General features: G+C 37.2%; 1 protein-coding gene across 1 annotated transcript in view; it reads right to left on the reverse strand.

Moving 5' to 3' along the window:
- Positions 1-24,584, reverse strand: part of CSMD1 (CUB and Sushi multiple domains 1) — a 1,203,024-nt gene that overhangs the window by 955,790 nt on the left and 222,650 nt on the right. The window contains exon 2 of the mRNA XM_086744017.1: positions 15,582-15,798. Within this exon, the coding sequence (XP_086600143.1) occupies positions 15,582-15,798 (217 nt within the window). The remainder of the gene's footprint in view (positions 1-15,581; positions 15,799-24,584) is intronic.

The following is a 24,584-nucleotide window of genomic DNA, read 5'->3' on the forward strand; positions in this document are numbered from 1 at the left end:
TGAATAAAATACTTTTTCCTCCTCTAACTCTTGGGAAGACAAATCCTGTGTGTCTACAGAGTTTGTCTGGTTTCTGGTTGTAGAATCCTAGGCTTCTTGGAATTAAAAAAAAGGGTATAGTTGTCTATAATATTCAGTTTCACAGACCTAGTTTCTGTCCACTCAAATGCATTATATTTCATTTTTTCGCCAGGTCCACATCTTCTCAATTGCTGACGCACAATGCTCTTGTTTAAAATACATTGCCTCTTAACAAAAGAATGACAAATCAGTATAAGCGCATGAGGCAAGTTTTTTTGGTTTTTTTTTTTTTTTGGCAAATGTGGGAAGATCATGGGTGGGAAATCTGAAATAAGACCAGAAAAAAAAAAGATAAGTAAAACATAAAAGCAGCCATCTAAGACCCATGTTGAGACAAAAGTAGTTCTTCAGGTAGATGTAGACAAAAGCTTCAGGAAACCTTGGATTTAGAAACAAAAAAGCTAGACATCAACCTATTGTGGATCCTCTGGACAATAGGCAGACAGTGGCACCATCTGTCACACTGCTGTATGGGCCTTTCTGACTTTGGTCACTGCTGTGCAGCCACTAGCACAATCCAAAACTGTAGCTGGGAACACTTCCTTGCAGCCACAGTTTCTATTCTTGTTACAAGATCTTATTTACACCTTTTCTAAAACTGCACTGAATATCCACTATCTTAGTCTTTATTAATAAGATGTTTAACTGATATCAAGTTTAAAATTCAATTTGCTAGACAATTCCATAATTTTGTTTCTATTCACAGATGTCAATGTATGGACTGCTAGGTCACTGCGCACCGAATGCTGCGATTAACTGCCTTCATTATGAGTGAGGAATTCACATGCAAACTTCCCACGGACGAGCCTAGAATTGGCCCTTTTCAATCTGATATTCATAGAATCATAGAATGGATTAGATACTCATTCACTGCTGGATTGTAATTTTTTTATTTTATATGTAAATAACTTGCTTTTCTTTCCTCACTAGACAAAGTTGAGTTATTCATGCTAATGTATTCTTTCATAATTTTTTTTTTTCTGAGTGGCAATCTGTTCCAAACTTGGAACATCTCACAGCAAGCAGAGAAACTAACATCTTTTTCACACAGTATGACATTAGAATATTTGGCTAAAGGCCCTAAAACACTAAAAAGAAACAAACAAACAATCTTATTCCTGATCCTTATGTTTACTTGTTACACTGAATTTGCTCTTTCATGCTTGCAGCACATAACAGAAATTTTGATGGCTTAGTGTTTTATCTTTGTAAGGAAAGGGAGCCTTTTCTCAGTTTCATCCATTTTCGATTCTTTCTGGGAGGGAAAAAAAAAGATGAAGCTATGGCTGGGGGAGAAGAGGTTTTCTTCTCAGATGCCAGGTAGAGCCTCGTGTTCTGTGTGCCGTGCAACATTTATTGCAGGACACCACATTGTAATTTTAAACCTCCAAACAATATATTCTTTTATTGTACAGAGAGATGCTAACTTTATTCAGTGACTGTGTTTGAAATTTCAAGGTTACTTTGCAATTTTTTAAAACTCTTTCAGTACTTTACCTCCTCCAAGAAAAAGCAAAACAAAAAAAAAGGTATTTTTAAAATTAACTCTTTCCTGTTATAATTAGTAAATAAAATGATGTGCAGCACAAAAGGGATCAGTGCAATGTTTGATATATGCACAATAGTTTCATGGTAATACATTTTCAAGTAAAAGTTAGCAATCTAATTAATTTACTATGCTATTTTTTGGCTGATACCAGCCTTTGAAAGACATGACATATAAAACTGAATCTGAAAAATATGGACAAAAGTGTTTATGTCCCAACATTGTTTGGCTAACTTGCATGAAATAATGGTCACTTTAACATTTCCCTTGATATTTTCTAAGTTGGCTGCACATGTTTGTCTCATATATCTAATATCACACATTAATTATCCTCTACTCTAACCAAAACCCTGTGGAATGAATTCCTCAAAGTAATAATGCCTTGGACTTTATTTAAAACATATTTTCATTTAATATCACTATTTTCTCTAGTCAGCACTTCTGTCATAATAATAAGGAGGAATATTTACCTTTTAAAACAATTTTCTGTTTTATAAATTTTAACTGTGATTGCTTTCCATAACACTCCTATAAATCTTCAATTTGCTACATGAAGTTCTGCTAGTAATCAATGGTTTCCACAGTATTCACCCTCCATCATAAGGTAAACAATTTTTCTAATTTATATTCTTGGATAATGTGTAACTATCTTCCGTTTAGTGAAAAAACTAAGGCAGATTTTAAAGAAGTAGTATACAAATTATTGCATTCATTGCCACAGAAGAAATTCTGATTTAATTTTCTGACATATGTCAGTTTAAATGTAAAGAAAAAAAACCCTATTATTTTAATTGGAAATTTTAATCAATTTTATGATGGTTAATTCACAAACTATGAGATAAGAGGATGTCTCTCCTCTTTACCTTAAATCGGCAAATACATGGTCCAGGGGAATCCCTGTGTGGTTCTCTTGGGAATCCCTACCTCATTACTTCATCACCACAGATGAAGCAAGGATCTTGTCTCGCTTTCCTATCTAAGAAAAGTTCTGAGGGAAGCTCTCAAAGTTATAAAACCAAACTGTTACAATATTTAAGCATAGTAAAGAATAGTACAGATCTGAAATACTCAGTATCTCCCTCAGACTGTGCTCCTTAACAAGGTGTGTATTAATAGGCAACCAGATAAAACACTTGTATATCCATCTATTAAGAACTCTCTTTTATCGTAGCCACTAAACATAAGAACAGTGGTGTCACATTAAACCAACCATCCTCTTTTTCTTCTTCATTAAACATGGCACAACATACTAGAGGCAGATGTAATATTTAACAAAGATGCGAGAAGACAAGATTCCTGCCCTGAGAAGCTCATCTAATTTTGACGGCACCAATACTCTACTGGTATGTAAAGAGGTGCAAACACTTCTGGAAAGTGCAAAATGGAATTTTACACAGTTTTCTAATACAGTAAAATAAAATAAAATTAATTTTTGTGTAGGTTAGGAAGGTGATTCACCTAACTGAAGTAATAACAAATGTAATGCAGTAAGCATGAGATGTAGAAGAAGAAGAAGAAAACAGCTGCCTAGGTTATGTTGCCACTTGCTTTCTGTTTCTGTCAGAGATTTTTGAAAAAGAAATTTATCACAAAGGTAAAAAGCAGTAATGAAGCCAACTCTTTATGTGACGCACAGGACATTGAGAAGGCTGAGGTACTCAATGACTTTTGCAGCAGACTTCACTGGCAAGTGTTGTAACCACATTACCCAAGCAATGGAAGGCAAAGGCAGGGACTGGGAGAATAAAGAACTGCCCACTGTAACAGAAGAGCAGGTTTGAGGCCATCTAAGGAACCTGAAGGTGCACAAGATCTGATGAGATGCATCCATATATCCTGAGGGAACTGGCAGCTGAAATTGCTAAGCCACTATCCATCAAATTTGAGAAGTTGTGGCAGTCTAGCAAACTTCTTACTGAGTGGAAAAGGGCAAACATAACCCCTATCTTGGAAAAGGGAACTACAGGCCAGTCAGTCTTACCTCTGCGGCTGTTAAGATCATGGAGCAGATCCTCCAGGAAACTATGCTAAGGCACATGGAAAACAGAGGCGAATCACGGCCTTCTATGACAGGGTTACAGCATTGATGGATAAGGGAAGAGCAACTGATATCATCTACCTGGACTTGTGCAAAGCAATTCACACCGTCCTGCACAGCATCCTTGTCTCTGGAGAGACATGGATTTGGTGGATGGACCACTTGGTGGATAAGAAATTGGCTGAGTGGTTGCACTAAAAGAGTTGCAGTCAATGGCTCAGTGATGAGTGGCACTCCTCAGGGGTCCATACTGGGATCTGTACTGTTTAACATCCTTATTGGCGACAGGAACAATGAGCTTGAGTGCACTCTCAGCAAGTCTGCCAATGAGACCAAGATGTATGGTGCGGTTGATACACTGGAGGGAAGGGATGCCATCCAGAGGCACCTTGATAAGCTTCAGAGGTGGGCCAGTCCAAACTTCATGAAGTTTAACATGGTCAAGTGCAACATCCTGCACATGGGTTGGGGCAATCCCAAGTGCAAATACAAGCTGGGTTGGAAAATGTATTGATAGCAGCCATGAGGAGAAGGACTCGTGTGCGTTAGCTGATGAGAAGCTCAACATGAGCACACAATGCGCACTTGCAGCCCAGAAAGCCAAATATATATAGTATAATCTACTTTAGAGTAGTAATACAGTGGGGTTCCTTAGATTAAAGTCTGACTCAAGTATAATTCTTCTCAACTTAAAGCTGATATGTAACATAAATCAGATAAATTACTCTAAAATTGTCTGTTTCTCTGTATTGACTATAAGGGAAGCTGTAAGTGATTTGGTAAGATGCTCACTAAAGGTAGACTAAATGAATTGTATGTTTCTATGGGAAAAGTGGATCAATACACAGAACAGAAAGGTAAACTCATGAAGGGCCTACTAGTCCAAATGTTTGGTGAGATTTTTGTGATACATGCTTCCCAACTTCCTAAGCTTATTTGGTGACTAAGAAGTATACACAATGCCTTTAGCAGCATTATACTTGACCCTTTAGCCAGCAACAGGAAAATTCTGACTCAGAGAACATTTGCACTTGTTAGAATCATAGAATAGTTTGAGTTGGAAGGAACCTTTAAAGGTCATTTAGTTCAGCTCCCCTGAGGAGCAGGGATATCCCCCCATTAGATCAGGTTGCTCAGAGCCCTGTCCAACTGACCTTCAATGTTTCCAGGGATGGGGCATCTACCATCTCTCCGGGCAACCTGTTCCAGTGTTTCACCGATCTCCTTATATTCTTTCTTATATTTCTTCCTTATATCTAATCTAAATCTACTCCCTTCTAATTTAAAACTCTTAACCCAGATGTTAAACATTAGCTTTTTCTATCACAACAGGCCCTGCTAAGAAGTTTGTCCCCATATTTCTTATAAACTCCCTTTAAGTATTGAGAGGCCACAATAAAGTCTCCCCAGCACCTTCTCTTCTCCAGGCTGAACAATCCCAGCTCTCTTCTCTTCATAGGAGAAGAAATTAATTGTTCACTGAGAAAAATGCAATACATATTGGGTGTAAAGGATTCATAAAGTTAGGAGGTTTTACAGATAATTATGCAATGCAAAAGAATTTCTCCATCTCAAATATACACACACAAAAAGCAGTATTTAAATCAATTTTACCATTACACATCAAGTCTTGCACAGTCTTTCTCAAAAAAAAAAAACAAAGTAAAATCTAACCATAAAGTAGTCAATAGCTTGGTGGCCAGGACACCCACACTGGTTCAAGCCTCCACCTTACCTGAAAAAGGCAGTCTCATCCACATTCCCAGAGAATCGTTAGTCAGTGGAATACAGTACCAAATGGCTGCTTCTTTCTGATGCCATAAACAATTAATTACTCGGATAAAGTAGAACAGCACCAAAAGGAGACAGTGAGACTCAGAAATTACCGTCAAGTCCTTCATATCAATCAGGCAACTCAGGAGATTAAATCTGGATTTCTGTATCTCTAAAGTAAATCCCCTAAGCTACCTGCTGCTGGATATTTTGCTCGAAAGATTTATCAAAGGTAAATAAGTTGCTTTCAATAAATTTACAGAAAAAAAGTTCTTACCTGTCATTGATAATATGTCTACTCTACTACAAATGGGGACTTCTTAACCAGATTTCCCATGCTTACACAGTTTGGACTGAAATTATAAACTCAGCCATATATTCTACAATAGGATAGGACAAAACCAGTCCTGAGCCACCTGATAAGTACAATAGGCATGGTGGACAGACAATTTCTGTACTAAACTACAGTCTTTCAGTGCACTAGGTAAATTAGATATATGTGTACTGGTTAGCATAACTATAATCTTTTTAACACATTGCTTCTGGTATCCTCCACTTTCTCTTCCCTCTCACCATTACTTCTTGGTTCTCACCTCATGCACCCCTCAATGTTCCTGCTATTTTGTTTGTGAGCCCTACGAAAATGAAAGGCTTTCTTTGCCCAAACAGCAAATAACATAGCTCAGTTCCAGGGGCGAGGAAAGGGTGACTGAGAAAGTCTTAACGTCATTTTGTCATTGTGGAAAGTAAGAGATAAAATTCACTTTCAACAAAATAACACAATGGAAGCCACAGGAAGTGCTGAAAGTTTCTTTAAAAATCCATGGAAAAATAAAATAAATTCAGCTCTCACTGTATTAATTTGAGAGAGGTATGATCAGCTGAAAGTTGTGTTGAAAGGTCAGCACAGATATGCACACGTACTTTGAGGACATTTTTGTGGGTAGTATTTAGGAGAGTATATTTTGAGTAATGGAAAGTTTAATATCTATAGGTATATTTCAATGAACCCATATTGATAAGTGTTACTCTAGATTAACGGGGTTACCATGCCCCCTGTTTTTCATTATTTTAATTACCAATTTAAACGGTGCTTTGCTATTCTGTAATTCAAAACTCTAAATGTAATCTACTAAAATTAATTGGTTTTTATTAAAAAAAAAAAAGAAATACCTATGAGACTTTTAACTTCAGCATTCAAATATAACTTAAAAATTACAAGTTTTAAGAACAGTTTTTGTGTGCTTTATTAAACTTAACTTCAAAGTACTCACCAATCAGTCCTTTAACATAGTTTTTTTTTGTCTCTAATTAATGAATTATCTCAAGAAATTAAAAATACTACACAGATTTTTAAATAGTGTCTATTAATTTGTATTAAAACTCATCCTGATTCTGTTATTTAAGGCCTTATTATGCATATTTCACTTCAGAAGCCTAGAGAACTAGCCTGTCTCAGAAACTAAGATAAACATGCAGTCTAATATTGGCATCTGTTTTCTTTTCTTTGGCATTTTGCTTTTCTTTCATGACACTTGTCACACTAGATTCTGCAAAGAAAACCACAGTGCATAGGTGCAGGTTGGGGGAAGTGGGAGATGAGCAAAGATTTTTTTTTTTTTTTAAATTACCTTTTTACTGAAAGACAGCAACATATAAATGAGGTCTGCAGATGGAAGAGAACATTGATAAATCAATGAAAAGAGTAGACAGTCAAGAGTAAGAAGCCTAAGGGTACTGTTCCCGCCGAAGTTGGTATTGAGCCTTCTACCAAAATTTGCCTTCACTTCCCCTATGATCAGTGTCGCTGTTATTGTACGCAATTCTAGTCAGTTAGCCACTGACTAGTCAGTTTTCTTAATAAATTCATTGAGTTGAATGGAGATGAGCATTCATAGTTTGCACTCAAATGAAAGTATAGCACAGGAATAACCCTGGACTTCAACAGAAGTGTATTTTAGTCTCCAGTAAGTGTGACAAAGTATCACTGTCAAAACCCAAGGCCCTTAATAATGTCAGTAGATACTCTTGTGGATACAACAGGGTGAAGAAAGTCTCTAAGTAATATCGAGAGCTGCAAGATGATGAGACTGTTTGTCTACAAAATTTGTTTTACAAGTGGAATTGATTGCGTGTGACTGGCTCACAGAGGAGAGCATGCTGAATTTCCACTGCAGCAATTCAGAGCTGAGAGACTGCAGAGTTCCTCTCCAATGCCTAAATGTTTGTGATGCCGTATCAGCCCGATGATCACGACCATCTTGGTCCAACACAGGGTGACCCCAAACAAGACTATGATCATACAGTCAATAATCATAAGACTCAGTTAAGACAGGCAGGTAATTACCAGATGACAGTAAGAGAACATGATTCACAGTTTAACCTAATTACATGCATCAGAAATATGATGAAGCAGTTATGTTTTATAAAGCTTTTTTTTTTTCCTTTAGTCTGCTAACTAGTTAACAGATAAAATATGTTCTTCCTCTCTAAAACAAACAAGCAGTCAAAATTTCTTTATAGCATTCAGGTTACATACTAATTAAAAAGTTACCTATCAGCTATACAGAAACTCTGAAAAATCTCACAATAAGGATGTACAGTAACAAATCTCAAAAGGAGGCAAATTTTGACAACCGGACTTTCATCTCATTGAGGAGTCCAGCTGCAAATTTTCTAAAGGCTATAATTTAATTATTAGCTTGCAATCAGAATATAAGCAAAGGGAACTGACTGATCTCTGACCAAAAGCAGTTTAACAGCCATTGTATACATAGCATTTAGGGATGCTGACCAGCAGGGCTTCTGTACATAATTATGTAAATTCAACATGTACCATCTAAAATAAAAAGGACTATCTTTTTGAACAAGACAGCGGATGCAGAAAGACTGGTATAAAACTGCTTTATGTACACTGTATGTGTAATATATGTTTACATGACATATATAAATGGAAGCAACTGTCCTCACTCTCAAAAATTAATGTACTTAAGAGTAAAAATTCCTTACACAGCCAGCAATCAAGTTAATGTTATCACATGTTTGGTCGTGAAGTTTTCTGAAATTTTTAGTGTCAATTGTATCTCCAAGGTACACTAAAAGACTTTTTAAGGTGCATCTAAGTTTTAAGAGCTATAATTCCCTAAACTGTGTTTATCTGCATTCTTATTGGCTTCTAGTATCCTATTCCTAAGGACATAAGAAATTATGGGAATTTATCATATAAGTGAGTTTCAAAATGTGTATATATTGTTACTATGCCAAATCATGGAGGTTTTAGGAGCTTCAGAAACCATCACAAATGAAGGGAAAGTGGAAAAAAAAAAAAAAAAACAAACAACACAACAAACTCTCTCAAAAAAGCATGAAATCGTGTACTGAGCCAAAATACTGTAGTGAGCAGCATTCAAAAAATCTTAAAAGTATTTGTACTTCTGCGAATTACAGACTCATCAGTCTGACAGAATCGAAGATGATTTCCATAAAATATTGTAGATTATGTGAGTTCCCTGTGCACATCAAGCAGACATCATACCAATAAATACAATTTTCTTACACTTGACCAATACTGAAATAACATTTAAACCTTACTCTGAGATTTCAGGCAAAGCAAAGATGTAAAGTGAGCTCTACAGTCACAATTTGCATTTTTCTGTGATTTTGTAGCATAAATACTAGATAATGAATACTCAAGGTGTTCAGTTTTGTAAAATAATTAATCAAGGAATGTATGGGTGTTTGGCTTAGTATGATCATAAATACGATCCTTTCAAGCTGAATAACTGGTTATTTGTAATATATCCATATGCAATAGCAAATAACAAGGGAGGCAAAAGTGCACCTCTTCTCTGAAATCAAAGACCTACTCTAAAACATTGTCATGTGAAACACTTAGAAGCTATTCATAAAGAACAACCTATCTTTCTCAGTAGGCTACTGTGAGGTATCTTTAAATACTGAGTAATGCTTCTCTACTTTATAAGAAAGATGTTTATATACCAACTTTTTTACTATCCCCTTAAATCAAGTTTGGTTGTATAGCTACAAAATTATAAGATTAGCCAACACATGCTACAGTTTCTAAAACTACAGAAATTAACATTTTATGGAGTCATGTCCCAAATCTCCTTCTGAGTCCCATACGACTAATACTTTTGATGATAAAACACTACAAATGCACCAAATCACAGCTGTCATTGATACAGGTCCAGATTGAAAAGTACCGGTACAGTAAAGTTAGTATACTAACACCTGTATATTCTCTGAAAATGTACTATGGCCTGTTTCAGGGGAAAAAAAAAAAAAAAACCCAAAAAAAAAAACCCCAAAACTGTCTCCACAGAGAACAAGGAGATTGAGCACAGCTAAATTTTCATTATGGTGAGTGTGACATTCATTTTTTAAAGAAAAATGTGCTGATTTAAACAACTACATTACAAAAGCTTTAAGCAACTGACGTAGAATTTTGCAGTACAAATTCATGCATAGCTTTGACTTGTTAAACTAATAGAATTTTTTTTTTTTCCAAAGAATAATAGTTCTTTAAAAGTGAAATGGATTTTCTTAGGTGGGAGTTCAAACAATACTCCATAGTTTTTGGAAAAAAAAAAAAAAAAAGAAGTATTATATACTTTTAGAGTTGACCATCCATTAGTATTAGCCTAAAACATGTAATTAAAATGCCCTATAATTCTTGCTGAAGTTGCTTGTTGTTAGTAAGCAGACTCTTTATTTGACTTCATATTCAATAAATTTTTCATTAAATCTTTTTACTATTTAGACTTGCCAACAGAATTAGCAAGCTTAAGATTTTGAACTGGGAAGCTAAAAATTTTGGGTATAGGATTTTTGCCTATTACCATATATGAGCTTGAACCTGCCAGTGCTGCACACATACATTATCTTTCCTTCCATTGCATGCTTTTTGCTGTTGGCAGAACTACCTGTCAGCATTTCGCTGATCATGTCATAGTTTCCTTTTTTTCCTAAAATAGCTTGTGATATACAATGAATCGAATTCTAGCCCTCTACTATAAATGATTCCTTCTTCCTAATACTTTAATAGGTAAAAAAAAAAAAAAACCAAAACAGAAAAATCTGATTAAACATAAAAAGGAGAATGACAGCAATTGATAAGCACCTCTACTGGCAGGAACTCAGTAAACAGTTTCCATAATCATGCAATAATAGTTTTCCTTTTCTTACAAATCTACAAAATACCAGAATATCCTGCTGAAATTATTCAATAGTCTTGTTTTACAAATTTGAATGCTAGCTCAGTTTCTATTACTTTGTACTGTGTTCTAGCTAGCTAAGCTTCATCTGGAAAAAGGATGGATGTTATACTCATTCCTATACTGTTTTCTTTACAAAATCAGCAGCTCACACACACAAGAATCCTATAGGTTGAAATCAACTTGCAAAAAATGATGAGCAATAAAAAGGTAAAAGAAAAAAAAAAAGACACATGACATTTTCATGGGGAAGGAAAAAGAAATAAAGAACTGTAAACTGCACAGAGCTCTTGCTGCTGCAGTGTCAGCAGTTCTGTAGCAAAGTCAATCAGCCCTCATTGCTTCACTGTTCTCTTGATCCTGGAGACAAGGAAGATAGAAATTGTCTTCTGAAGGAACAAACAAAAAATCAAATTTTAAAACGTGTTGAATACAAATCTTGATTTGCTAAGAAAAAGAGGTTTAATAGTAAACAAGAGCTCAATCTTTCGCTTAAGTGAACATTTTTTATCTCCATGCTTGGATTATGAAGTGCAGAATATATATATGGTTTCATGTCTGTACATTTGCATCTTTCCATCAGTATATATAAATTAATTAGCAACTTTTCTGTGTAACAAAAACCAAAATTGCTTGGAATCAATTTTTAAGAGTTTTTCAGGACTGCCTTAAACATTGAATTGATTATTTGAAGAAAAAAAAAAAAAAGATTATTCCAGAGTATATTGCACAGATCTTCCATAACTAACCCAAGTAAACTGACTGTGTGATACAGAAAAAGTAACTTTACTGATAAACACTGTAACACAGAGATTACAGCATTTACCTGTATTTGACATCATAGAAAAAAATGTGGACTCTCAGGCTATAAAGTGAGATGAAGGCAATTGTACATGCAAGGTTTCAGTTCACCATGTTTGTAATACTTGCAGTTCAAGGCCTTAACCCCACTTACACCCCGTCTCATCTCTTCAGCAACAGAGGTTTTGATACAGGCACCTTTATTTACCCAGACCTGTTACTGGGTTCCCTATACCTCTCTATATCTATAACCCCTATTCAGGAATTCTGCATATAGGAAAAATATACTGTAACAATACTTACACTAAGATTAATGAGCATTTTTCTCTTTTCCGCTGTGAAAGATAAGTATGTAGTAGTACAACCAGCCCTGAATTGACTTCTGAAATCCACAGACTCTTGAAATATCTAGTTTGAATTCACTGGCTTGTGGCAGGTAATGTTATCTATCGACCGTACACAAGCCAACAGGTCAATATTGTCAGTTCACACCTGCCTATACACCAACCCTCCTCAGAGCTGACCTGTGTGTCTACTCTGTAAGTCCTGTTGATACATTTCTCATTTCTGTTTAAAACTATTACCATTTACTATTAAATCTGATACATTCAACAAAGAAAAAAGTCAAAATAAATATTTGCTAGCACCTGAATGACATTGAACTACTGAATACATCTCCTACTTAAGGAAACAATCCACAAAGAATAAACCGAGTAAAAGTTTTGTTATCTCAGTGCACCACACTTGCATCTCTTCTCTGTAAGAGTTTCATCCATATGAATTTTGCATGGTGATGGTTAACTGTGGATAGCAAATGACAACTCCTTTACAATTTAAAATGCAAATCAAAATATATATTTTACATCTTTTCCCAGCTTAATTAGTATTTGTTTATGTTTTGAAATCTTTCCCCATCAGTTGATAATGCAATACTTAAGCTTCACGATAAGTTTTTTCTCAATAATGTCGAACTGAGACATCTGTTTTGGTTATAATAGATGGTGAAATTAATTATCTAACTTTACATTTGTTTATACAATTAAGACTACAGTACCCTACAAAGCATTATCGTAACAGGTAACATTAGGCTTAAAATTCCTCTTTTCCTCTTTTATATATATCATAGAGTCATAGAATACCGGGTTGGAAGGGACCTCAAGGATCATCTGGTCCAACCTTTTTTGGCAAAAGCACAGGCCCAGTACCCTGTCCAGCCGAATCTTAAAAGCGTTCGATGTTGGGGAATCCACCACTTCCCTGGGGAGATTATCCCAACGGCTGATTGTTCTCATTGTGATTTTTCTTTTTTCTCCTGTGTCCAGTTGGAATCTCCCCAGGAGTAATTTGTACCCACTACCTTTGATCATCTTTGTGGCCCTTCTCTGGACCCTCTCCAGACTGTCCACAACTTTTTTGCATAGCGGGGACCAAAACTGAACACAGAATTCCAGGTGTGGCCTGATAAACACCGAGTGCGATAATGCCTTCTTTATCTCTGCTGTTGATGTCCTTGTTGATGCAACCCAGCATGCTGTTGGCTTTCTTTGCTGCAGCAGCACACTGTTCACTTATTGTCCACCAGGACCCCCAGGTCCCTTTCCACAGAGCTACTCCCCAGCTGAGTAGATCCCAGCCTGTGCTGCGCTCCTGGATTATGTTTTTCCAGGTGAAACAAACATATAGATACAAAATTATAAATATTATATTACATATATCTCTCCCAAAATCTGTTTTGTGTTCTATGAACTTTACAGTGCTAAAAATAAAGGAGTTGTAGCAACATTTTTAAAGAAAATCTGGGATTGTAGATCTCAGCAATTATACAGAATAACAGAATGCTAGTTGGGTTTTATCTAGAAAAACAAGAAGATATAAAATAGCACTTTTTAGTGCCTTATCTTCTGATAACATTGCTTTTCCTGCTACTCTTTTATTTTTCGACCTCCACATAACATAGCTTATAGTAACCTGTGAACCCTACCATGTGTAATTTATCCCTTAAATCAGTATATGCTTTAATAACTAACCAAAGAAGTTCATCTACATCAACTACCTGTTGCTCTCTTCTTCATCCACATAAACAGCTTAAAACGATTTTTTCCTTTCCTTTATCATTTAAATAAGTTGTATATATGTTTCTATTTTCTTGGGTTTTATAATCAATATGTAGTGAAGGTATCCCTGTGCTCATTTAGCATACAAAAATGTCCTTCAGACAGCATGGTAAACTAGTTGAACTATTCATTTTTAAACAATTTTGCTTTAGCAGCTGAAAAATACTATACAAAATATAGAACTAATATTACTTATAGTTTGTGAGAGCTATAGTCGCACAGCTGTTTTTAAGGAAAACCTCCAGATTTTGTACGATGGCTAAAGAAATATAATTACCCAAAATCTAGTAGAGTATTTTTATATATGGAAAAAAAGCACACCCTGAAGCAGAAGTTCCAAGATGCTCTCTTGCATCTGCATGCTGTCAGCTAAAAAAAAAAAAACTACTATAATTTGCTAGTATCTGCTGAGTGAATTTTCTTGAAATGTGCAATTGTAAAGGGTACACCTGTGAATGTGCTTTGTGCAACAAAGCGTATGTCACAGGGTATATAACAGATGTCAACAGAAACCTGTCATTCAATTTCTGCTTTTTTAACCACTGCATGCTGCAAAGCCAACAAATGCTTTTTTTTCCTTAGAATATCATTTATGAGGGTAACTAATTAGCAAATGCAAGCAAGGATAAATAAAATAACTTCTTCACTGCTGAAAGTCAGAAGTGAAATCCTGGTTTTACTGAAATCAGTGGCAATTACAATTACTTCAGTGGGATCAAGATCATACTAAGGAATTTCTGTGTTCTACACTTCTATCCATAAAACATCAGTTTGTGCTCTTCCTTGAAACACTTTTCTATTAACAGACTAGTGCAAAACAAGTAGGCATGTTAGCTATTGATAATAAAAGCATTTGACAGAAAAAGAAATATTAAAATTTGTATAAAGGTGATACAAGTACTAAAGGTCATTTAAGTACAGTAAATGAAGCACATACTCTGTCACTCAAGAATCAGTAGCTGTGTACTACCTTCCACAGTTTTCAAAAATTTTTGAACTGAGTCAACAATCAATCAGAACATTGTTCTTGTCAAAAATACATGATGATACCCACTAAAAGGCAGAACAAATTGGTGATGTCCCCACATTTGTTTTAGCAGTATAATATAAATCAGAAGCACGTAAAAGAGTAATCAGACAACAGAACTGACAGCAGTGTTTTACAGTACTCCATAAATCTCATGCCTGAACAGAAAATGACAGAGCAGCACCAAAAGCAATGTTTGCTTTCCAGCTCTGCAGTCCAGATCCAGTAAATGACCAAGGAACCCAAAACAAGATACCAATGAAATTAATGAACCAAAATCTGAAGTTGTGAAAAGCTTCAAGACCAAAAATGTTCCATAAAGCATCTTTGTGACCTCAGTGGTATTTGGACATATAAGACACCCCAGTTTCTGACCTTTAAAGGTCCCTAACTGCTTAATAATAGTATTTACTTAGAGATGGAGAGATTGCACCTCTCACAAACTACTGTACACCTACCACTTCTTCTGTGCCAGATTCGGTGAGAGACCCTGGGACACTGTTAGCACAAGCAGCATATCCATCCTCTGATTCAAATATTGTAGGTACGGTAGAAAAGTAAAGCATGATCTCAGTAAGAGTTCTTTCAAAAAAGGGGGTCAGGTGCCTTCAGGAAAGGGTTCCTGGGACAATTCTCAACTCCATCAGGGGACAGAAAAATAAAAATAAGCTGCTGCAATGTGGGACACTCCTGTGCTCAGGATTTTTACCACAATTGACCTTGAACTGCGCAAATTTAAGTGCAATTAATGCTACTGATACACAAGCTAGGACCATAAAGATCTGAAATTTGGATTAATGTCTTTTGCTGTGAGATCTTGCGGCACTGCCATTCTCTTGGCTGGGGATGAACTAAGGAAATACAATGTAGTTGTAACATATCATCAGAATGTATATTCAGGAGAGAAGAGAGAGGTAAAGAGAGAAAGAGACAGAAAGAAATGAAGAAATTTACAAAGGTACCTTACCTCACTTTTAAATTGCCTTGCTGTGGCTGTCCATCGTAAATTGACAAAATATCAAAATCTTCTTCAAGGGCAAAAGTATGAAATGACAATTGTATCCTGTTACGTTCTCCTGTGATAATGATCCACGTGCAGTTGGCATAATTCGGATAACCATGAGGAAATCCAGGGCTTTCTATGGTACCATTTGGTCCCTGTACTAAGCCTCCACAGTTCTGACCTGAAAAAGAAGAAGAAAGCGAAATATGTATTTTGGTGTTTTCCTCCTCTTCCAGTGTATATTCTTACATGAGTAACTATATATAAATGTAATTTTACAATATTTTTTCTAGATTACAAACACCAAATCAAATTGCATTTATATCATTCTTCCTTCTGGATTCAAAACCCCACTTCTGGATGTTCTGAGACACCTACAATCTTTTTATGCAATTAATCATTATTTGACATTATGTAGTGTTAACAACGTATGACTTATTCATTCAAATGTGAAATTTAAGCATTAGCTTTGATGCCATAAATTCAACACACTGACAGTTTTAATGTCAGAGAGTATGCAGAGCTTTTTGGTGAATGCCATTTATTAAGTTTTTATATAACTACTAAAGTATTAGAGTTTCTGGTGTTCTGGAACACACTTTCAACATGGAGACTAAAATGTTGTTGTGGTTTTGTTTAGTGAGGGGAGGCCTAAGGTGGTAGCTTCTGTAGGAAACTGCTAGAAGTTGCTCCCCTTTGTTCAATGGACTCAGCCGGGCCTAGGGCGGACCCGCTGCTGGCCAAGGCCGAGCCAATAGGTAGCAGAATGTTCCATGATAATGCCTCTGCGATAACGTATTTAAGAAGGGGAAAACAGAGGAGAAAAAAAAAAACTAAAAAAAAAAAAAAGGAAGAAGAGAAGGTGTGAAGAAGCTGAGTGGGGGCAGAGGCACAGAGGGGGAGGCACAGGCCTCATGGGCCTTGCAGGCCTCACCCTCTGGCCTCTCACCAGGTGGCCGACTGGGCCCGAATCAGTCCGGCCTGGCTGCAAGAAGTGGAGAGGAGATGAGAAGTGAACAAGATGTAAAAAAGATCCTGAGAGGCATCTGCCAGCCTGTTGTGAAGAACTTTTCTTGTGAGAGGAACGGAACAGCTGCAGATGCCAAGGTCAGTTCAGAAGGAGGGGGAGGAGTAATGCAGCTCCTGGCCAAGATTCCCCTGCAGCCTGTGGTGATGACCATGGTGGAGCAGGTTGTCCCCCTGCAGCCCATGGAGGTCCACAGAGGGGCAGAGATCCACTTGGAGCCCATGAAGGACCCCGTACCAGGGGAGGTGGATGCCTGAAGGAGGCTGTGGCCCATGGAGGGCCCAGTGGGACAGCTGTTCTGGAGGGACTGCACCCGTGGAAGAGATGACCCACACCAGAGCAGTTCCACGAAAGACTGTGGTGTATGGGTGGGACCCCACAATGGAGCAGGGGAGGAATGCGAGGAGTTCTTCCGCCGACCATGAAGCAGCGGCGTAAAATAACATATGATGAACTGACCGCAACCCCCGTTCCCTCTTCCCCCCTGTGCCGCTCGGGGGGGAAGGGTAGTAGAGATAATGTTAAGCTTGGGAAGAAGGAGGGGTGGGGGGAAGTTATCTTGTTCTCTGTCTCATTATCCTGCTGTTTGTAGTAATAAATGAATGGTTTTCCCCAAGTCGAGTCTGTTTTGCCTGCGATGGTAACTTTAAGGATTTCTCCCTGTCCTTATCTCAAGCCTCGAGCTGTTTATCCTTGTATTATCTCTCCCGATTCTCTTGGAGGGTGGGGGGAGTGAGAGAGAGACTGCATAGTCTGGTCCCAATCTGGGCTGAACTACGACAAATGTAGACACATATTTATTATGCATTCTGTTGCAACCAACATTAAGATTTTTATACTTTGAGAACACAGCAAAATTTCTGTGGTATAACACTTCTAGTTATGACATTTAGGTATTACATTTCGGTATAATACTTAAGTGCCATGTTTATTGCTATCAGAAAGTGTTGGGTTTTTTTTTTAATTATTATTCTTAAAAAAATAAAAGTTTTTACTCAGCAGGCATTTGTGTCTGGTTTGTAGATCCTACAGACCTTGTGAGGGTATGGTAGCTTATTAATGGGAAATCCTCAGCAAGAAACCTTGACTTACAGTGCACACTCTTGCTAATTTCCTACTTGATTTTGTTAATCCCACATACAGCAGTCATACTGGCTCAGAGCTGGAGAGAAGCACTAATGAAATATTTGAACAGACAGAAGTTTAAGGACATTCTGTGCACTGTAATGCTTGGATTATTACATGCATTTTAAGCACTTCAGAACAAGTATAATCCCACCATTTTACTGTTATACCTAAACCAGGATAGTATTTCAGGGTGCAATTTTATTTTTAACTTCCCAGTAGTAGGCCTCTGAGACTGAATCTTTCAGAGCAGTGCTGTCAAATGCTTGTGGGAGGTTTCTAAATCTTAATAAAATAGATTTAATAAAAGTGATTTGCTGCTAAAACTAAAGAACTAATAAGTAATCATTTTCTAATAAATTTCAAATGCAACAAACTCTAACAAAGGGATAAAAAAGCTATGGGGATTCAGGAAGCCTTTAAAGTAAAAATCTTCTCTAGTATATCTACCAATTGATTCACATTATTTAATGAAACATTGGTATTATTAAACATTCCTGAAGAAGGAACCTATTACACCACAAATTCAGCATGAAAGTTTCAGCTATGTACTGAAACCTGTCAGCATTCCTGCAGATGCTTTGCATTGTAGTCCTCTTCCTACAACCACAGGGGAAATGTCATACAAGTGTCACAAGCAATTTAAAATAATTTAATTACTACAGAAATAATGTTCTGAAAACAGAAAAGGAAAATTATAGTGACAGCCCACCACCCTAATACTCTAAGAAGCTAATTCATGTCTCCAACATCCAGAAATTGGTTTGTGTAAATCAAGTACTCCCTGCAAGCCATGCTGCATAGCAGCTTTCCCAGCACTCCAGTGTGAAAGGGTCACTTTGAAAGAGGAGGGCTATCAAGTGCAAATTGGCAATTTGTCTAAAATCTATCAAAGACAAAATCACCTTTTAGGAGTAGAAATTTGTAATGCTAGTCTATAAAGAATGCAATACACTATATGTAATGGCATGTGTAAATGCAATATGTTAACTAAATTTCTGACTTCCAGGGAGAAAAACAAATTACCTCCCCAGTCTCTTAGGGAACTCTATAGCTGGCTTAAAGTGAACCTGAATATTGCTGGGGTAGTAAGTGAGCCCTTCCTCCCCCAAAATGGCCATACCTTAGCAGCTTCCTTACAGAGGCGCTTGCTACCTACTCACAGAAGTTTTTGCAACTGTCAGTGATGGCTCCCCAATTTTATTCCAAAAAGTGTTCTGTACTCCTTACTGTAGATTCAAGTTGTTTATTTTCCAAGATAATAATGTACCATAAACTCTAATGATGAATGAGGTAGCCAATGTTTTACCCCTGTTTAACTTAAGCATTTCTTACCACCCATAGCCTTTTCTTTCTCCAGGTTGCTTTTGCTCTCCTCTGTGTGTGTGTATATATATATATATATATATATATATATATATGTGTGTGTGTGTGTATATATGTATATATATGTCCCTCCAGTTCTGAAACTGTTAATAAACATGCTGCCTATTCACTTTGTACTGAAGAAACTCCCAAAGAGAACCATAAAGGAAAATGATTACTTTGAAATGCTATTTAGGTTTGTTCTTAATTTTATATGCATATATATATAAATGCATACTTATTTACTTAGTGTTAAGTAAAAACCCCAATTAAAATCCTTGAAGAAATTGAATACACAGTTAACTCCTAGCAATCACATCACTGCACACTGAAAACTGCAAAGAGAATCTTGCTTCTGAACTGAGGAATACTCAAAGCGACTTTAAGAGCTGGGCAGGCCCAGAAAACTGACATCTACCTAGATCTGTCCCTGCCCAGTTAAGACATGAAGCACGTTAACAGAACAGTATTTGGAAAAAAAAAAAAAAGGATCAGCTGCTATCTATATCATACCTATTTTGTCAATAGATGTAAGTGTAAAAACCTTCAGAACCATCAAATGTTACACCTCTGCCAAGGAGTAAATTCAGCATCAAATCACTCAAGAGAGATTTGGTAGGAGGCTATACTTGGAGAGCAAGAATGAAGAGATTTATAGAATGATAGGTGGCAGCAAATTAGATAGGAGTTGTCAATGCAATATCCTACAAAAAATGCAGTTTCTGACTGCAGAAACACCATATCAGGACACTGATGTGATTAATTAAGAATATTTTGGTTTTTATGCATGCCTTAATAGCAGAAAGTGTTAACAAAGTAAAGAAACGGAACATACTGACAATAAAACTTCAGAAGAATATCAGCAGAGTTTAAGTAGTTCTGCTGGGCTGAATGTAAGCACAGAAGAGAATGCAGGATGAATACAACTGAATACACCCTAAAAAGGTCTACCCATACAATTCACTTTAGCTCTGGCCCTTCTGTCAAATAAAAAAATTAATGTTGACATTTTTCACAAGACATGCAGTCATTGATTGAGTACAGTATCAGTACACTGAATTATTTTAGTATTAAAGGTGTATTAGACTGGCAAAATTTTAATAGTATGACACCACATCATTGTTTATATGCATATAAACTATGCTGCTAGCATTAATTTTCTGTCATATGTTGTCTGTAAGAAGATATTTCAGGACAGCTGTTGTAACTTTATGAGATAAAAAGTGTAATTTAAGAAAAATTATGCTCTTGCCTTGTAGCTGAAAATTATTTACACTAATTTCAGTCTTATTTTATCTTAGAAAAGTTATTCACATATCCTGTATCAGCCCTATTTGCACCCGCTCAGGCTCAAAGTTTCTCAGTTGTGACCTGTAAGTGAGAGCTCACCAAGAAAACTTAAAACACTGCAATTTTGCCTTAAATGGTGAGGTCAAATGAGTGGTAGGATCACTAAGAATCAGTAGAATTCAAGTACTGCTTTCCCAGAAGATTTTTAATAACTCCACAAAACACAAACTTACAAAATATTTTCTAAAAGTTTATTTTCCTAGGCCTTTATATTTACCATGACTATGTTTATCATTCCCTGCTTACCCCCCATTCTCACCACTACGTTTACCAGTATCTAATAATTAGAACTAGCAAAGTACAGATTCATTGATTTTTTTTTTTTTTTCAAGTTTCAAATGCTTCTGCAAGAAACAAGCAAAAAGATAACCACTTCTCTTCTTGAATTCATAACATATTCTGTGGAAGACTGATATATTTATACATATATACGGATGGGTATGTATATGCATGCATACACATATTTACATAGATCACAATTTTTGCAAGATGTATGTGTTTTGAACAAGCAAGCTATAAAATGTGCCAAAACTAACCATAGTAAAGTCAGTGATGCTAAAGATATTTTGAACAATCATGGTAATGAAAATGAAGTTACACTTATTCTTGTTGTGACTGAGTAGCATCTTCCATTCTGCAGCTACAGAGGAACACAGCAACTAGTAGTGAGGCTGAGATGTCTAGCAAGATCGTACCTCTCTCATTCTTTAAAGATAGATTCTAATATGAGTTACAGTTTTACTAGTAAGTTTAATAAGTAAGTTAGAACAGCTGTGCTCAGCCAGATCAAAGGCTCACTCAGCTCAGTATCTTTTTCCAACAGCAAGGCAAAGGAGGTACCTAGAAAGGACTTAGCCAAAAAACTCCCCTCCCCTTCAAGATCTGCATCTCAGAGATTTTTCAGAAGGAACATGTACCAGTAGCCTCATCTTTCTTTTTAAAAGCCCTTGATAGATTTATTTTCCATGAACTTGTCCAGTCATCCTCTGAGTCTATACTAATTTCTAGCATCTTTAATGTATTGTAGAGGGAATCCTAAAACATGAAAAATCCTTCTTTGTGTTTGTTCAGCAGCTACCATCTGTTGGGTTCATTTGATGCCTTGCTAAGTTTTTGTATGAAAAGCAAACATACAGATTATTCTTAGAGATGCTTTCTATGCCATTTACCATCTTATTGACCTTTGTAATGTCCCAGCTTCTTTTTTTTTTTTTTTTTGCCAAGTTCTAAAGTCCTACTTTGCACAGCTTCTGTTTGCACTAGGGCCATTTTACCACCTTTCTCAGAACCTTTTGCAGCTTTGTTATACCCTTCATGAGATAGGGATACCAGAACTTCTTGTAATATTGAAAATGTATACACATCATTTACACAGTGATATTTTTAATCTCTTTTCTGTTCTGCTACTAATTTGATTTGTTCTTTATTAAAGTAAGCATGTGCTTGACATTTTTATAGGACTATGTATTATAACCAAGATTCCTTTCCTCCTCAGAGTTACAGCAAGGCCAAAGCCTGTCATTTTACATGGAAAATTAGGATTTATTAGAATGATTTTGCCCTCTGTAGATTTCCTACAGTTTATAACTATGTGCATCACATCACATTCATGTACTCTGAATTTCATCAACTACTTCAAAACCTCCTTACTTGGTCACATAAGGGCTTTTTTTGTAATTCCTCACAACTGGTCCTCATCTTCATTAACTCATAACTTCCTATCTTTACAACTTCCTATTATCCCCTTTTGCAGATAATTTATGAGTGTGCTGAACAACACAAATGCCAGCATAGATCTCTCCAGAATGCCATGGTGACTCTCTCCATTGTAAAAACTGTCCATTTTCTTATATCCCTGAGACACAACTTTTAGCCAACCTTTCAGCAATATACAGACTTTCTTATGCTCTACCTAATTTGTTTCCTTTACAGTCTTTACTGGGGAACCTTTTTCAATGTCTTTTGGAAGTCTGATTGCCTTTATCCACATTCAGACTGGCTCATTCAGAAGCTTGAAAAGCATATAATTTTAAAACAAAGCCTTGACTCATCTTCAATGTATCATATTTCACCATGTGCCAATTGACTATTTTCTTTAATATAGTTTCCTAACTGTCGTAGTTCAGCCCCAATCAGGACTAGACTATGCAGTCTCTCTCCCCTCCCCCCGCAGTGGGACAGAAGTGAGAACTGGTAAACAACAACAACAAAAAAAAAAACCCAGCAAAAACATGTGGGTTGAGATGGAACAAAAAGTAAATTTAACAGCAATAACAGAAGAAAACAAAACAGTGATGGAAAACAAAAACAGTATAACAGCTTACAACAAATCTCCACACCTATTTTCTTCCAAGTAGCAGGAGGCCCCCCTCAGCACCCTCCTCACTTATATACTGAGCATGATGTCAAATGGGATGGAACAGCCCTTTGGCTAATTTGGGTAAATTAACCCCAGCTGTTGGCAATTAGTTAACTATCCCAGCTGGGTGCTCCAGCCATAGGGGCCACCAGCTCCAGTTCTCTGGCCAGCTCAGGTGAATATTAACTCTATCCTAGCCAGAACCAGGATATTATCCACCCCTTATTCCATACCATCTACATCATGCCCAGATCCTACACTTTCCGATTAATCATCAACTTTTTCTTTCTTTGATCTACTTGTATACATACACACAGATGTAACTCCCTTAGTCTATGGCCCATCCCTCCAAAAGGTCTGTTGAGTTATCCCGTCCATAACTTTGGGCTCCATCTGTCATAACAGTCTCTCAGCGTAGGACAGACAATGCAGTGTTTCCTCAGGTAGTCTATCTGGTGCAAGTGATTTAGCAAGTTCATAGTCTGCAGACTGAAGATCTGTTGCTAGATGCGAGGAGCAAGAGCCAGTTCTGGTTCCATCACTGCTGCAGTTTTTCCTGTTTTACTAAAGTTCATTCTTTGTTGGTCTAGGTGATTTTACTATAATACTTTTGACACAACATAAGTCTCTCAGGGCGTGGAGCAGGAGGAAGCAAGGAGGGACATATAACAGCTGAATAATGACATACAGTACTATATAGTAACTGACATCAAGCACTTCGAATTATTGGCTGTTTTCATCTAAAATTAGATGTCCTTGAGGTACACATTGGAATTCCCCATTCTCCTGCATTACTGGGGAGCAGTTACTGGGGACACCCCAAATGAGTGACACGACATGCCAGCCTCAGATGGGAGCAGGGCCAGAGTCCATGTGTCTGCAGTGCAGCACCAGGAACCATCGCAGGTGTGTGAGTGAGTGTGATCCATCAAGATGAGCTGGTGAGCAGATGACACAGAGGGGAAGCCAGGCGGGTTTCTCCAAGGATGGTACCATGGAGAGGGTGGCTACTGGGGACCAGGGGAGTTGTGGTCAGCTCTGTGCTTGAGTGGGTGGAGCTCCAGCCTGCTCTGCCAGAGAGGAGAAACAGCATGAAGACACTGGTGTTGCCTGAGTTCATGTGAGTGCTGAGTGTGTGTGTTGGATTTGTGTAGCGGGGGAGCTACAGTGGCAGCTTCTGCAAGAAGCTGCTAGAAGTTTCATCTTTTTCCAATGGACCTGGCTGGCTCCAAGGGCGGACCCACCGCTGCTCAGGGCCAAACCAGCTGGTGACAATGATAACACTTCTCTGGTAATGTATTTAAGAAGGGGAAAATAAAACAGAAGTGCAGGCAGAGAGGGGGAGACATGAGCCTTGTAGCCCTCACCCTCTGGCCTCCCACTGAGCAGCTGTCTGGGTCCAAATCAGACAATTTATTGTTAATAAATTGAACTAGTTTTCCCCAAGTTGAGTCTGTTTTGTCCATAAGGATAACTTCCGTGATCTCTCCCTGTCTTTATCTTAAACCTCGAGCCTTTTGTTATATTATCACTCCCATTCCCTCGGAAGGTGGCAGAGAGTGAGTGAGCAACTGTGTAGCTTTGTCCCGAGCAGGGCTAAACTATGACAGTGTGTCTGCCTCTGTTAATCTGTGTAGCTGGCCATATGTACACATATGTATGTGGTGCATACACATGCTTTGCGTGTGTGTGCCCACTGGGAAAAGCTGCTCAGCCTTGCCACTGCCTGCATCTGGGGCAC

Source organism: Chlamydotis macqueenii, chromosome 3 (assembly GCF_036417535.1).
Source record: "Chlamydotis macqueenii isolate bChlMac1 chromosome 3, bChlMac1.mat, whole genome shotgun sequence".
Classification (NCBI taxonomy): Eukaryota; Metazoa; Chordata; class Aves; order Otidiformes; family Otididae; genus Chlamydotis; species Chlamydotis macqueenii.